Genomic DNA, 15,812 nt, shown 5'->3' with positions numbered 1-15,812 from the left:
GCAACGCTTGTTATTTCTCCATTCTGTCTCCATCATCGTTACCCCCTCATATCTCCTCTGACTCCTGTATTCAAGGTCTCTTTAGTTCCTCTTAGTTACTTCCTTTCATACGACTACCTTCTTCAGAAAGCCATTTCTGATATCCAGCTTGGGTTCTGTAGGCACCTGATCACTCTTTTTCATAATTATCTATTTGGATGTCTGATACCACCCAACTGTGATTTGATCAGGGACAGTGTCTGATTTTCTTCTGAGTTCACAACTCAGGAACGAATGACACCCTCGGGTCACTACTCTCATCAATTAAGTCTTCTGGATGCTTTCCCTCTGCATCAGTCACTCCTTGCCTTTCAAGTGCTCTCAGTTTTCCTTGAAAGCTTTAGGAAAGAGACTCTGAGACTTCACCCCAGCTGCACTCCCTTGCCCAGTCTGAAAACGCCTACACCAGGTTCTGCCTTAGCTCCGCCCCATCTTGGCTCCTGACCCCGCCCTCACCTCCGCCCCGCCTCCTTAGTCGAGCACACAAGTACGCATGCTCCGTTTTAGCCCTTCTTAGCGTGATGACACAGGCGACGTTGACGTGGTAACGTAGGGCCAGTGGGAGCGTAGATTGCAGCCGAGGGGTGTACTTTTGCTAGTAGTGCGCGGCAGTGGGTCGCGTGGTCCGCCTAGGCGCGCGGTTTGGTTTTGGCACTTGCTGAGTGTGCCTGGAAGTGGGGAACAGAGACGGTCGTTGGGTAGAGCTGGGGGCTGCAGCGCCTGAGGACAGGGCTGCGGCCGTGTATAGGGGAACAGCTGAGAAGGAGGGCCCTTGCCGGCAGGATCCGAACCCGCTGTGGCCGGGGCTGGTCCCGCGGTGACCTGGGGCGGCCGCGAGATGCTCGGGGCCCGGTGTCTGCTTCGAGCCCTGCGCTCCTGCTCCACTGCTCCCTGCCCCAGGCATAGGCCTTCCGCCAGACTGAGCGTACGGGACGCTCTCGGGTCCCAGAACGCGAGTGGGGAGCGCGTTAAAGTTCAGGTGGGTGTGGGGAAAGGGATTTTTCTTTCTTTCTTTAGGGACTTATGTGGCACATCCACACCTAGCGTTACTTTGTGTTGTTGGGTCAGACAGAACGACCAGCAGAGAAAAGTTAGAAAGTATAGGTATAGCGCGAGTTCCTATTTCTCCATTTCCTCGGATACCTGCCGTTACTTTTTGCAAAACTGCTCTAGTGACTGTGAACTTGGTTTTCAAGATACCTGTAAACTTGTTATTCATTCAGGAAAGTGTAAGCGAACAGGGCCCCTTTCTCTTTTTACATCTCATGATATCCGCGGGCATATAGTGGTTGCCTTGCCCTGGCCTCTTGAGGGGAGAAACTTTGTCTTACCTGACTTGATGTTGACGTGACTGGCAGTAAATATTCGTTCTAATAAATCGGGGCTTTGATTCAGCTTTTAGCCACCTTAGTGCCTAAAATTGGGCCTGCGTGTGATTTATGTTTAATAAATTAGGAGAAAGAGTGGAATGTAGCAGTTTGAAAGAGCCCTGGGGTGAAGGTGTGTAAGTTTAAATCTCTCCCACTAAGTAACTTGTTAATTATGAGCATGTTAAGCGCTTAAAACTTAAGTTTCTTTTTATGAAAACAGATAATAGTCCCTACTTTATGGGACTATAAAGAGTAGCCCACAGTCAATAAATGTTAGCCACTATTATTTCCTTCACTCCTTAAAAGAGCAGGTTAAGCAAGGTAGTTGACTGCTTTTCATTAGATTACTAAAACACATTGATAACAGTTATTTTGATATCATCATATATCCTTGCTGTTATTATGATCTGCTCCTCCATACATTTATTTGGGTTTCATATTCTTCCCATGATCCAATTCAAAAAATTGCATGTATCAGTTAATTTAGAATGTATAAATGACACCTTTTGTGTGCTGGTCAAAAGAGAAATCAAAGATGGAAAGAACAGAATTTAGTGCTTACCATCTAATATGGTAGATATCAGCCACTTGTGGATTCGAGCACTTGAAATGTGATGAGCCTGAATTGAGATATGTTGGAAGTTTAAAATACATAATAATTTTGAAGGACAAAAAAGATTGCAAAATCTCTATTTTTCTCTCTCTAAACACACATGCACACATGTGTGCATGTGTGTCTGTCTATGTATATACATCTGTGGGGCTTGTGTTTTTTGTTTATTTGTTTGCAGTACTGGGAATTCAACTCAGGGCTTCACACATGCTATGCAGGCACTCTACCACTGATACATCAACCGTTTTTAAAAAATTAATTTGCCCAGGTTGGCCTTGAACTTGTGATCCTCCTGCATCAGCCTCTTGAGTAGCAGGGATTACAGACAGACATGTGCCACCATGTTTGGCTTCAATATATTTAAATATTGACTTCATGTTGATAGTATTTTGGACATAATTGGTTAATAAAATAAAACTTGAAAATCACTAATGTGGCTCACATTATGTTTCTGCTGGACAGACCTAGTCTTCAGCAGTGTGATTAATATTAATGATCAATATAAGAAGCTGTGAGAAAACAGAGATAGAATTCCTCCTATGAGTAGGTAAGGAAGACTTCTTGTATGGAGTGACATTTGAACTGTGTCCTGAAGGATGTATTCCCCAGATAGAATAATCTAGGATGGAGTGGAAATTGTACAAGGATGTGTCCCCCAAGCAGAGGAACTGGGAATGGGGTAGAAATATCATTCCAGAAAAGTTCATTGAAAAGAACATAAACTTGAAGTAATAACTTGTATTTGAATCCCAGCTGAACTTGTGTTTTAACTTCTCTAAATGTTTCTTCATTTCAAAAAAAGATAATTATGGGACTGGGGTTGTAGCTCAGTGGTAGAGTGCCTGCCCAGCACAGTGAGGCACTGGGTTCAATCCTCAGCACGACATAAAAATAAGTAAATAAAGGCATTATGTCCATCTACGACTAAAAATAAATTTTAAAAAGATAAATATAACCATGTCATTTACTTCTTGCGATAATTAAATAGCATAATATTTATAAAGAACTTTGCACATTAAAAAGTGCTTAATGAATGTTGAATCTTACTAACGAGTAAAAAAGAAGAGAGCAGTGCTTTGGAAAGTACTGTTGATTGAGCATGCCCAAAATGCAGGTGCCTTTGGGAAAGTGTGACGAGGTGAAGTACCTTGTGCATGAGGCGGTGACAATTTATACTATTCATTCTATGGAGCCCTCACAAAGATCAAGGGCTTTCTAATCAAATAGACTTGGGTTCAAGTCTAACCCTTACCAGCAATCTTCAACAAATTACTTTCTCTGAGTCTCAGTTTTCTTGCTTATAAAATGGGTATGACAATCCTTAGAGCTATTATGTGAAGGAATGAGACACTATATGGCGATAGTAAAACATTTGCAGAATTTCAGCTGTGTACTTGGCAATCACTTCAAAATAAGTAAACAGTTTTCTTTCCCTTAAAGCATTATGGATATGTAAGTAAGTGATAGAGAGCTTTAATAAAAGCATCTGTAGGTTATGGCTACAACAGAGAATGGTCAATAGTTTTTCTGGTTAGAATCAGCTCTTGTTTTTCGTAAGCATGAATGTCAACCTGTATTCATTTACTTTACATTTGTGGGACACTTCACAATTGTTTGGTGTCTACTAGAAAACTAGTTATTCCCTCCTAACTCCTATAGTAGTTAAATTTAATTTGGGCATATCTGAGAGAGCTGTTTTAGTGTTACTGGCCTACTTAAAAGCATCTCTCATACTCTGATGTACCTATCATTTAAATTAAGACTATCTTTGAATGTTTGTGTATTACTTAATATGTGTTCATAATGAGACATTTGGGGGAGTTTTTTTTGTTTGTTTTTTTGGTACTTTGTGAATGAATAAAAATCCTGTAAAGATATTTCTAGTCTATATTACATAATCTGGGAATTTGATAAAAGGGAAAAGGCACCAAGATGTAAACCTTGTTATTTGTCATTGTCATTAGAAAAGCCAATATTGAAGAGATTGGTTATATAAATTACATACATCAACTTGATAATATTTGGCAAAAGTTGAAAATGATGAGCTTCATTAACAAAATAGAACAAAAGGTAGAATGGCAAAGGGTGTATCTCCCTATAAGAAAAACCATTTAAAATTATTTGTGCATATTGGTAAACTGAAAGCAGTTCATTTTACGCAGCTGATAATGTTAAGGCAAGATTGATTTTTTTCTTTCATTTAGCTTTCTTTGTATGTATAAAGAAAATATAGAATGTTTTAAGTATTTTAAGCTCACATATAGAAATCTTTCTCTTCTTTAGGGATGGGTTCGATCAGTCCGATCCCAGAAGGAAGTCTTGTTCCTACATGTAAATGATGGGTCGTCTTTGGAAAGCCTTCAGGTTGTTGCCGATTCAAACTTTGACAATAGGTAAGTTAAGTTTTGAGTCCTTTGATTTTTTTTCTTCTTCTCTACTGTTCCCCGCTTCTCTAATCCAATATTCACATTGCCCCTTTGACCTATCTTCCTAAACACATCTATGAAAAATAGCTTTGAAGAAAGTCCAAGTACTTGGAGTCAGTATCCTTAGCTCAGGCTTCTCCTTCTCTAACATCTTCACATGCCTGTAACCCGCCCCTCTACTTTCCATCAGTTTTCCTTCTCTTCTTGCAGCTCCTCTAAGCTGTTCTGCTCCTTTTTACATTCAGGCTTCTAGTCTTGTTGCCACTTCTGCCTAATAAACCTCTTCTTCCCTGTCTTTCCAATCCAGTTTAGCCATCATCATATGTTCCCACCCCTTGACTGTGGTAGGTGACTCTCCTCTTTGGTCCCATACATTCTGTGCCCAGCTCTGTCCTGAAGTGTATTGTATCAGATGGTAATCAACTGAATTATTATTGGATTGCTTCTTTGACTAAGAACTCCTTGAAATTATGAATGATATTTCATTCGTTTTTGTGTTCTCAGCTTCTGGCACAGTGCTGACAAAGTTACCAATTATTGTTTGTTGGATAAATTGAAGAAATTTATATGATTTTGTTGTCGGATGTTAAAACTAACACAATTTTTTTTTTCCCCTAGTACTGGGGCCCACTACCACTGAGCTGAATACCTGACCTTTTTTTTTTTTTTTTTTTGATACTAGGGATTGGACCCAGGGGAGCTTTACCACTGAGCAACATCCCCAGTCCTTTTTATTTTTTATTGTGAGACAGTGAGTTGCTGAGGGTCTCACTAAGTTTCTGAGACTGGCCTTGAACTTGTGATCCTCCTGCCTTAGCTTCCTGAATCACTGGAATTATAGGCATGTACCACTGCACCTGGCTTATTCCAAACCCTTTTTATTTATTTATTTTTATTTTGAGGTGAGGTCTAGTTAAGTTGCCTTGGCTGGCCTTGAATTTGCACTCTTCCTGCATCGGCTTCCCCAATAGCTTGGATTACAGGCATGTGTCATGGTGCCCAACAAAACTAACATCATTTTCATGTTAGGGTATAAGTTATGAAGAATAGAATATTATACTAATTTGTTAAAATAAGAGTGCTTTGGTATTCCAAACATGGTTAGGATTAATTCCACATATTGAATAGGCTCATGGGTCTGAGACAATAAAATTGTTCGGATGTGAAAAGTTTGTAATTTTTTTGATAATATATATCAGTATGGCAATTAAATGGGTATGTCTAATAGTATCTAAATTTTAGAGATTCTGGAAGATGACTACCCACCTCTTTGAGATATTCTCAATGGCCCCCAGGAGAAAATTCATCATATCAATTAGTGCATATGTGAAGTCAGAGCGTCTTAAAACACTTTCAGATTTGGTGTAAGATTTATCAGGTTTTCTCTCCTTGATGTAATGGTGGACAATCTTAAGTTATATAAATTATATATGGATACATTTTAAAAGGAAACAGTGATTTTGCTGAGAAAGAAATCGGAAAAAACCATTTCATTCACAATGACCTTAAAAGATAAAATACTTGGGAATTGATCTAACCAAGGAGATGGAAGATCTCTACAATGAAAACTATAGAACACTGAAGAAAGAAATTGAAGATGACCTTAGAAGATGGAAAAACCTCTCTAGGTAGAGTAGAAGACCGAGATTGAGAAGGAGGAAGGAGGGATGGGAAAGGGGAGGAAATGCAGAATGATTTAACAAAATCACATATGTGCATATATAAATGTACCACAGGGAATTTGGTCTCTCTCTGTGTGTGGAAAGCACCAGTCAAGGATGGATAATAGATGAGCAAGGGGAAGATTTTAAAAAATAAATTTTAAAATATTAAATGTAGCCAGCAAACAAAACTGGGGAATTTCCTGATAAATTTAGTTTGATACAGTTTATTGTATTTATTGTATTATATTTTAATACAGTTTATTAAGGTTTTAATTTATTTTTAATACAGTTTATCACAGCTTTTATAAGCATGCCCAGTCATCCACAATGCAGAGCCATACCAGAGCATTTATCATATTTATTGTAATTATGAAATGTTAGAACTGGAATAGATACATAATCACTTAGTTCACTCTCCTTCTTAATAGATAATTCTTAAAACAAATGAGTGTTCATCACTTTCTCTAAGAGTCATACAATAAATTTGTGGATAAACTTGCACTAGAACATAGACTTACTACCCTGAAGGTAGTCTGTGTGCTCAAGACCATCAGCTGGGTAAATTAAATAAATTGATTAATTTTAAAAAATACATTGTAGAAAAAGTACATGTACTTTTAATTGTCTTAGAAATAGTCTCATGTAATTTTTACCTGGCTTTCCCAAGGATAACATGTTGCTATAGTATGTTCTCAAAACCAGGGAATTATCAACAGAACTACAGACCTGATTTGGATTTCATCAGACCTTACATGTAATCTACAATATGTTAAAAAGCATTTTGACCAACTTATATTTGATACAGATAATTATATAACTTCTTAATTCTAAATAGCTATATGTAAATCCTCAATTTCTTTATTCCCATTTAAAAATGTATGGAATTCATTTTTAAGATTTGGATATACCACAGAGCATCCATAAACTTTGAAGATTCTTTAACTCACTTGAAGGTAAGTACTCTATCATTAATGTTCTAATAGCAAGATTTATATTAAGACAGAAGTTATACTTAATAGCAAGATTTTTATTAAAAGAAAAGTTATATATAATAATATCTTGATTTCTTTGTTATTATAGAGAATTGACTTTTGGGAGTTCTGTAGAAGTCCTCGGGCAGCTGGTACAAAGCCCTTCCAAAAGGCAAAATGTGGAACTGAAGGCAGAAAAAATTGAAGTTATTGGAAATTGTGATGCCAAGGTATGCTTTTGTTCAGGCTATTTAGGCTTAATTTAAAATAATAACAATCTGTTTTAAGTGGGATTATTGGAAAGATGGTACTTAGAACATTTTTCAGTTATGCTTCCCTGATAATTGAAACAGGGCATAGATCCTGTAGAGATAGTAGTAAAAGTATTACAAAGATGACTTAGTCTTATTAGAGAGAGTTGAGCATTAATCTGTGCATCTTTAGTGCCTGTCACAGTTGAACCTCACAGTTTTTATAAGCATGTCTAGTCATCCACAATGCTGGATATAGCCCATACCAGGGCTACGAAGTCCAGTTCTTCAGTGGCATTTTAAAAGGAAACAGTGATTTTGCTGAGAAAGAAATTGGAAAAACCATTTTATTCATAATGACCTTAAAAGATAAAATACTTGGGAATTGATCTAACCAAGGAGATGGAAGATCTCTACAATGAAAACTATAGAACATAGAAGAAAGAAAGTGAAGATGACCTTAGAAGATGGAAAGACCTCTCTAGGTGGAGTAGAATACCGAGATTGAGAAGGAGGGAGGAGGGATGGGAAAGGGGAGGAAATGCTCAAATGTTACTATTGTCTACCATATTGGACAGCATAAGTAGAGAACATTCCCATTTTTCACAGAAAGTTCTACTGATAGTGCTGACCTGGAATGTTGTAGTGCTGAACAGACAAGAAATTCTATATTAATGCGTGTTTATACCTGTTTTTGAAGACTCTGTTAGTGCTTTATATATATATAAGCCTGGTAAAGAGGTTAGAGGGAATAAAATAAAAAGTCATCAATCCAATTCTTTAAATTTACAAAGATGGAGAAAATAAGGCCCACCCTGGTAAAATTGGTGGCACATCTGAAATTTATTTTCTAGCTATTTGACTCCTCCTGTCTTTGCCATAATTACCTTCAAATGTTTAATATGCAAAAAAATGAGAAATTTTAAGAAAATTGCATCATTTAAATTCATTTTGGTATTTTAGAATAATAGGAAAAATTAAATGTAAGGAAGTAAGAAAGAAAATGGGCTAATTTTCTTTTAAAATGTCCTTCTGAATTATTTTCCAAGAAATTACAATTGAAAAATTGTGAAATAATTTAGAAATCGAGAGGAATTGAAAAGGTAAATATTTTTGCTTTTGCTTTCTTAGAAGGATCTATGATTGTTAAAAATTTACTATGTGTTTTATTGTTCTTGAATTATTCTCCCTTGGCTTCTGTTGCTGTTGTTACCTTCTCCTTGCCTTGTTTTTCTTTCTTTTTTTCAAGTCACCAACTGTTTTATTAAGCAATTATTAGGACCAGAAATCTATAGCCATTAATTACATTACTAAGACTGTTTTTTAGCTGTTTTTCTTTGCATATGAGAATTTATACTTGAAAAAATATAGGCTTTATTGAATAAGATGTTTCTGAATTGTAAAAGTATTTTTTATGCATGGTATACAAATGAGTTTATTTTAAACATAAATAAAATTGACAATAGTTTATATTTGTAGTCAAATGCATTTGTGGAAAGGAATTATAATTCATCCAGAAAATTATTTAGGAGTTCTCCATTAGTATCTAGTTTAAATAATGAGATAAGACATTTTGTTTATGTATAAATTTAACTTCAGAGCCTTATTAAGTACTTTCTATCCCAAAGACACTTTTAAATAAACTTTTATAGGCAAAGAAACTCCATGATATTGTCAGATTTTTCTATATCAATTTTTTTGCATATGAATACCAAACTTTAATTTTAGCAAAATAAAGTTTAACGATTTAATGGCTTCTCTGAGTCTATAATGTTTACAAAGTAAAACTTTTAGGCAGGGTATGATTTTGTAAACTCTTTACCTGGAAGTAACTTAAAATTTTATGGCACTAAGCTAAATTTCTTTCAATAAACAAAGATTAATAACATATTTAACCACTTGGGAACACCTAGTTATCAATACAATTTAGATCTAGATAGGATAGTTTCCTTTTGAGGTAATCATATTTCTAAATTTCTGATTTGTTGTTTGTAAATCTCACTACCACAGGTTAAGCAAAGCTTATCAGAATGATGAACACTCACCTATTAGATACAGATATTTCCATGTTAGGGTTTCACTGGCATAACTGTATTTTTTATGTAAACTAAACCAGTCTTTTTAAGGAACTATCTATACAAAATAATCAAGGGTATGAAACAACCTCCAAGGAAACAAACTTTGGGTTCTTACAATTGCATGATGAGGAAAAAAATTGAGAAATGAACATTTTAAAATAACATGGACTACAATTAGTACTTTATGCTTTCCTCTAGGACTTCAAATGGAGATTACTCATAAAATAAAAATCAGACTTTTATAAACACTAAAATCTGTCATATATAGATTGGTAACAACTAAGCTTCTTTCTTATTCTCTCAATATAAATAATTAATGAATCAATAATTTTCTTCCTATTCTGAAAACCAAGACAATGCAGTTGATTTTAGATTTAGCATTTATGTTTTTTAAGAATCACTCAAACATATACAACACTAATACTTTCAGAGACTCATAGGAATATGAAAAAAAAATTTTAATTATCGCAGTTTTTACCTTTAGAGAGTTCTAAGACTTAAAAAGATGGTTTTCTTTTTCATCAATATAATAATAATGTATAGAAAAAAAGATGAGAGATTTTTGTTATGCAAGCAAATAATTGTGCTTCAGACTGGAATCATTTTTGAATATGTTGTTTTTCCTCTAATTACAACCAGCAAGAAGGCAGTTTTGTGAACTAAAATATCATCCCCATACTTTCAGACAATTCTTTTTTGTATGATGAAGCCTAAGCAATCCCTCTATAGACACAGCTCTTTGGAGCAGTTGAAATCTCTCTTTCACTACTCTTCTTCTGGTAGACACAGTGAAATCAGCTGTAGAAGTCTATATCTCAGGGGAAGGGAGTTCATGAATGGAGAGGCATACATCTCCTCTAAAGGCAGTTGTATCTGTGCAGTTTTCTTCTCAAGGCCAAATTAGCTGGTGTCTGTCTGTTGATAAGGAGACTCGTCATAAAAATTAAAAACACAAAATAATTTGTTGAAATCTCATTTTCCTGCCACACGCAAGTGGAGCAGTTGCTCTTAAAGTAAACAAAGCAATCTGTAAATAGTCTCTGCAATCTGTGTTTCTGTCCTCACATTCTAATGACAAACCTCAGAGAACTGCCAGCTGCATTTTCCAGAAAGGTTAATGATCACAGCAGACACAGTTACGGTACACTGTGCGGTGGTCAGAGACTCCCTCCTCCTTCCCTTCTTCAGTTCAGCGTCATTTAAAGTATTTAGGCTTTAGGGATTCTGAACCCCCAACAATCCCAGATATATTCCTGTGGCTACATTTTCTTCTTGGCAAGCATGTTTTACTTGTTTCTGCGTACTATAAAAATCAGTGTGTGCACCAGACCTAAAAAGACGAGACTAAAGCAGTGTGCATGTGTAGCTCTTATTCAGCTTTTGTATTATCTTTCTTTTGAGTCTTTGGTTTCTGTCTGAAAGGATATGACTTTTTAATCTTATAAGTGTGGACATGGAGAAATATTTCAGGTTGGAGCCTTAAGTTCCTTTAAACTTTTTTTGTAGATTTTTAGTACTCTGCTAAATGAAAGATAGCTGTTGACTGTTCCTCATGTTCTTAGACCCAGTGACATGTTGATAAACAGTAATAAATTGGCACTAGCTGATATGATTGTGGGTTTTCAAGACATTTGTGTGATTTTAAAATTGAACCCCAGCTGTGTGTGTACAATGGTATAAAACGTAATCTTTAATATCTACAATATTCTGAACTCCTGTGTGCCAAACAGTGGATTGTTTTGCATAATTATATGCTTAACCTCTATTTGTAAGAAGTCACAGACAGCTAGTGGATAGAAACTTGGTAAATAATAGATAAGCCTCAGTGATATTAATTAATTTAGCTAATAAATACTAAAACTGGCTTCAAACCCACATCTCTCTGAATCCATCCCACCATTCTTCTACCTGGTAAAAATTATGTGGGCTATATAATCTGTTATATTAAAAAATAAAGGAGGAAAGCATCTTATTTTCTCTGAAGCGTTACTATTTAGGAAATGCTCTGGAAACTGGTTTTATAAAACAGGTTTTTTTGTTTGTTTGTTTAGCTTCTAATTTTTTCCTTGTTTATTGGCAGGCATTCCCTATCAAATATAAAGAGAAGCATCCTCTGGAGTACATGAGACAATATCCTCACCTTAGGTGTAGGACTAACGCTCTGGGTTCTATATTGAGGGTTCGCAGTGAAGCCACAGCTGCTATTCATTCCTTTTTTAAGGTAAGGTACCCTACTTCCAGGTATTCTGTCTTGTGAAGAGGTTGGATAATTGTAACACTGGAACATTTTCCTGAAAGTTCTGTTAGTTGTTTGTTCCAAGTACCTTTATTTATTTGGTTCAGGATCAAATGTCACAGGTGTACATATATAGTTTAAGAGCTTATTAAGGAATAAATGCTGTAAATATTTAAAGTATATAATCTGATAAATTATGAACCTATGAAATCTTCACCACAACTGAGATGATGAGCATATCCATGACCTTGAAAGTTTATGTGTCTGTAACATCTTTATTTTATCTTCATTTTTAAATGACACTTTTTCTGGATACAGAATTCTACATTGACAGGTTTTTTTCTTTAAGTACTTCAAGGTTGCCATGATACGTCTTCTCATTTGCATTACTTCCAATGAGAAATCTGATGTCATACTTATCTTTAATCCTCGATGCACGCCTTGTCTTTTTTTCTTTGTCTGACTTTAAGATTTTTTCTTTATCATTGATGGTTTAGTCAGCTTTTTTTGCTACTGTGACTAAAAGACCTTACAAGAAAAATTTTAGAGGAGGAAAAGTTTACTTGGGGTTCACAGTTTCACAGGTCTTGGTCCATAGATGGCCAACTCCATTGCTCTTTGCCAGAGGTGAGGCAGAACATCATGGTAGAGGGTGTGGCAGAAGAAGGCAGTTCAGAACAGGACAATCAGGAAGCGAAGAGAGCTTTACTCGTCAGAGAAAATATATATCCCAAAGGCTGTATATGTGACCAGTGACCTGTCTTCTCCAGCCACCACCCTACCTGCCTATAGTTACTACCCCATTAATCCACCTAAATGGGTAATGCACTGATTCAGTTAAGCCTATGCATAGCCCAATCTAAACTTTCTTGCATTGTCTCACATGTGAGTTTTTGGCGGACACCTCATATCTAAACCATAACAACTGTTTTGGGTTTTTTTTTATCAATTTGTGATGTGCCTTGATGCAGTTTTCTTTGTTTTTCATTCAGGGTTTATTGAATTTCCTCGATCCTAAGTTTATCATCTTCATGAAGTTTTTTTTTTTTTAGCAGTATTGGTACAAATATTTTTCTGTTACTTTCCTCTTTTGGGAACTGAAATTATCCATATATTAGTGCATTGATGCTATCCATAGCCCACTGATGTACTTTTCTTTTTTTAAAATCCTTTTTTCCTGTGTTTATTTCTTTTGGATATTTTCCCTCCCTTTTTGATGGTTTCTGTTGGTTTTTCTTTATGCTTACTAATCTTTTTTCCTATCCAGTGTATTTTTTTCATCTGAAACATTATACATTTCATATTTATTTTTATTTATTTATTTTTAAATATTTATTTTTTAGTTGTAGTTGGACACAATATCTTTATTTCACTTATTTATTTTTTTGTGGTGCTGAGGATCGAACCCAGGGTCTCACATGTGCGAGGCCAGCGCTCTACCACTGAGCCACAACCCCAGCCCCTACATTTCATATTTAGAATTCACTTTGGGCTTTTTTATTATTATTATTATTCCTTTTGTGTCTACTTAACTTTTTGAGCATATGGAATACAGTTTTAATTTGAAAACCGTTTTTATGTCCTTTTAATTTTAACATGTCAACTATGGGTCAGTTTTGATTGATGGATGGATTAGTTTCATGGCTTATATTTTCCTGTCTTTTTGCATATCTGCTGATTAATGCCAGACATAGTGAATTTTACTTTGGGTGCTGAATATTTATAAAGCTTCTTGAGCTTTGTTCTGGTATGCAGTTGTTAGTTGAAAACTGTTGATCCTTTTGGGTCTGCTTCTGTTTTTTGTTTAGCAGGTTTGGAACAGTGTTTAGTACTAAGTATTTCCTGCTACAAAGTACTATACCTAGTGCCTTATGAACTGAGTTTTTCTAATCTGGCTTGTGAGAACATCCAGCCAGCATGTAAACACTGTGTGCTGTTCCCTCTAATTTTTTCAGTTCTTTCCCCAGTTTTGGATAGTTTCCTCCATGTAGGCACTCACCAGTTCTCTACCTAATACTCCTGGGTGACCCTCTGCAGATCTCTGGAGTTCTCTGTCCAGTTCTCTCTTCTTTGATACTATGTCCCATGAACTTCAGCCACATTGGTCTCAACTGTCTCTCCTTGAATTAGGGATTCTTCTGGGCTTTACCTTATCACTGTCTCTCTATGCTGTGACCTGAAAGAGCTCAGTATCATAAGCTGGCTGACTGGTAGGGCTCAACATTCGCTTCCCATCCCTTAGAGATCAGTATCTTTTTTTTTTTAATATTTATTTTTTTAGTTGTACACAATACCTTTATTTTGTTTATTTATTTTTATGTGGTGCTGAGGATAGAACCCAGGGCCTCGCATGTGCTAGGCAAGCGCTCTACCACTGAGCCACAACCCCAACCCCAGATCAGTATCTTTTATTGTCTTATATCCACTATCGTGAAAATCATTGTTTCATCTGGGTTGCTTTTTATTTTTATTGTTTTTTTTTTTTTGCTTTATGATTGTTTCAAGTGGGAAAGTGAATTCAATTCCTGTTTCTCCATCTTGGTCACAGCTTCCCTTGAGCTATATCCAAATTCATGCAGTCCCAGTCCAGCTGTAGCTCACCAAGAGAGTTCATGCTCTTTAAAAAGCTCCATCAGCTGGGCACAGTGGTGCAAGTCTAAGTTTGAGGTCAGCCTCAGCAATTTAACGAGGCCCTAGCAATTTAATGAGACTCTATCTCAAAATCAAGAAATAAAGCTGGCACAGTGGCGCATGCCTGTAATCCCAGCAGTTGGGGAGGCTGAGATGGGAGGATCAAGAGTCCAAAGCCAGCCTCAGCAAGGGCAAGGCGTTAAGCAACTCAGAGAGACCCTGTCTCTAAATAAAATATAAAATAGGGCTGGGGATGTGGCTCAGTGCCTGAGTGCCCCTGAGTTCAATTCCTAGTACCAAAAACAAATACATAAAAGTTAAGAATAAGAAGCTCCATCAGAGTTAATTTCTGTTGAAACTGACAAAGAACACCATGCCTTTAAGGCACCTACTTAAAGAAAAATAAATCACATTATACAATGTTATCCCATTGTAATTTGAAAGAGTCTGTTTACATATGCTCTCAGACTTTCTTATGCAACTTCCATATGGCTTTTCAGTAGTGCTGAACCACACAAACATAAAATCTGTTCAGATCTAAAAATATAGTGTTTCAACAGTTGATAAATATTTCAACAGTTGATAAAGTGGACCTGCTTTAATACTGAAACAATTTTATGGATTTTTTTGGCCACAAGGTGGTAGTATTGGCAATCCATTGACAGGTTAGACTTCACCTCCTTCATACATTTCTTTATTACTTGAAGCCTTAACAGATATGCAAATAATTAAATAAGAGGATAAACTAGAAAATGTAAAGTAAGAAAAGTGCTTGAAAATAATTTGAATTTTAACACTATTGGTGATAGTTATAAAGGTAGATACTTTTTGAGTGCTATAAATGCATTTTTTAATTGTCATGCCCTGAAAAATATAATCCTGATACGTCATTCTATGTTATCCACTTGTATGTGAGACATTTAGGATTGACTTGTTTAAAGTAGTCACTTGTAGCGCTCTAGGACATATAAAATAATAATTACATATCATCTATTTGGTACAGTTTCTTCTACTTTAAATTCCCTAAAAGATGTTAAGCTTTAAAATGTAAAATTTTCATACATTTCAAATTTATCAATAAAAATTGAGAAATGTAGGAAGAAATAGAAACTTGAGAGGTACTTTAAGTTAGGATGTTTTGAAAATCTAGAGTTATCTTTTGGTTTTAGTATTGAAAATATTTTGTATTTAACTTGGTTTGCTCATAAAATTGATACACATGCCATGTGCTAAAACTTGGCTGTCTATGGTCCTCAAAATGTGTCATTTAGAAGAGCCAAATTTTTCAAATAACTGAAGTTTTTCTCTTTGGGCCCATTTTTTTGTAAGTGTTCCTAGAATGGATTGTACGCTTGCCTGTCTTTTTCAAATGAAGCAGTAAAAGACTGCTGTGCCTTTCAGGGCTTGTCTCCTCTGGATGGCAGTCCTTCAGAGCCTGCCATGGAGTGGAGTGGTTTTAAATCCCTATGTTGGATGGCCTGTGTATTGGAGTGCCTGTGACTGCTTTTTATGTTTTTTTTTTTTTTTTTTTTA

General features: G+C 35.8%; 1 protein-coding gene and 1 pseudogene across 5 annotated transcripts in view; one reads left to right on the top strand and one right to left on the bottom strand.

Moving 5' to 3' along the window:
• The first annotated feature begins 562 nt into the window (after positions 1-562).
• Nars2 (asparaginyl-tRNA synthetase 2, mitochondrial) overlaps positions 563-15,812 on the top strand; it is a 128,762-nt gene continuing 113,512 nt past the window's right edge. For 3 of the 5 annotated variants that reach the window (XM_058578571.1, XM_058578570.1, XM_058578569.1), the window contains exons 1-4: positions 563-1,018; positions 4,306-4,415; positions 7,193-7,313; positions 11,493-11,633. In XM_058578571.1, coding sequence (XP_058434554.1) covers positions 878-1,018; positions 4,306-4,415; positions 7,193-7,313; positions 11,493-11,633 — 513 coding nt within the window. In that variant the 5' untranslated portion in view covers positions 563-877. Of the gene's footprint in view, positions 1,019-4,305; positions 4,416-7,192; positions 7,314-11,492; positions 11,634-15,812 lie in introns of those variants that run through there. The other 2 variants (XM_046442076.2, XM_046442075.2) reach the window with 2 other exon arrangements.
• On the bottom strand, positions 10,228-10,388 carry LOC124091099 (apelin receptor early endogenous ligand-like; annotated as a pseudogene).

Source organism: Marmota monax, unplaced genomic scaffold, assembly GCF_021218885.2.
Source record: "Marmota monax isolate L192 unplaced genomic scaffold, Marmota_monax_Labrador192_F-V1.1 WCK01_AAM20220418_F8-fsc00068, whole genome shotgun sequence".
Lineage (NCBI taxonomy): Eukaryota > Metazoa > Chordata > Mammalia > Rodentia > Sciuridae > Marmota > Marmota monax.
This window is presented reverse-complemented; position numbering and strand designations above follow the sequence as displayed.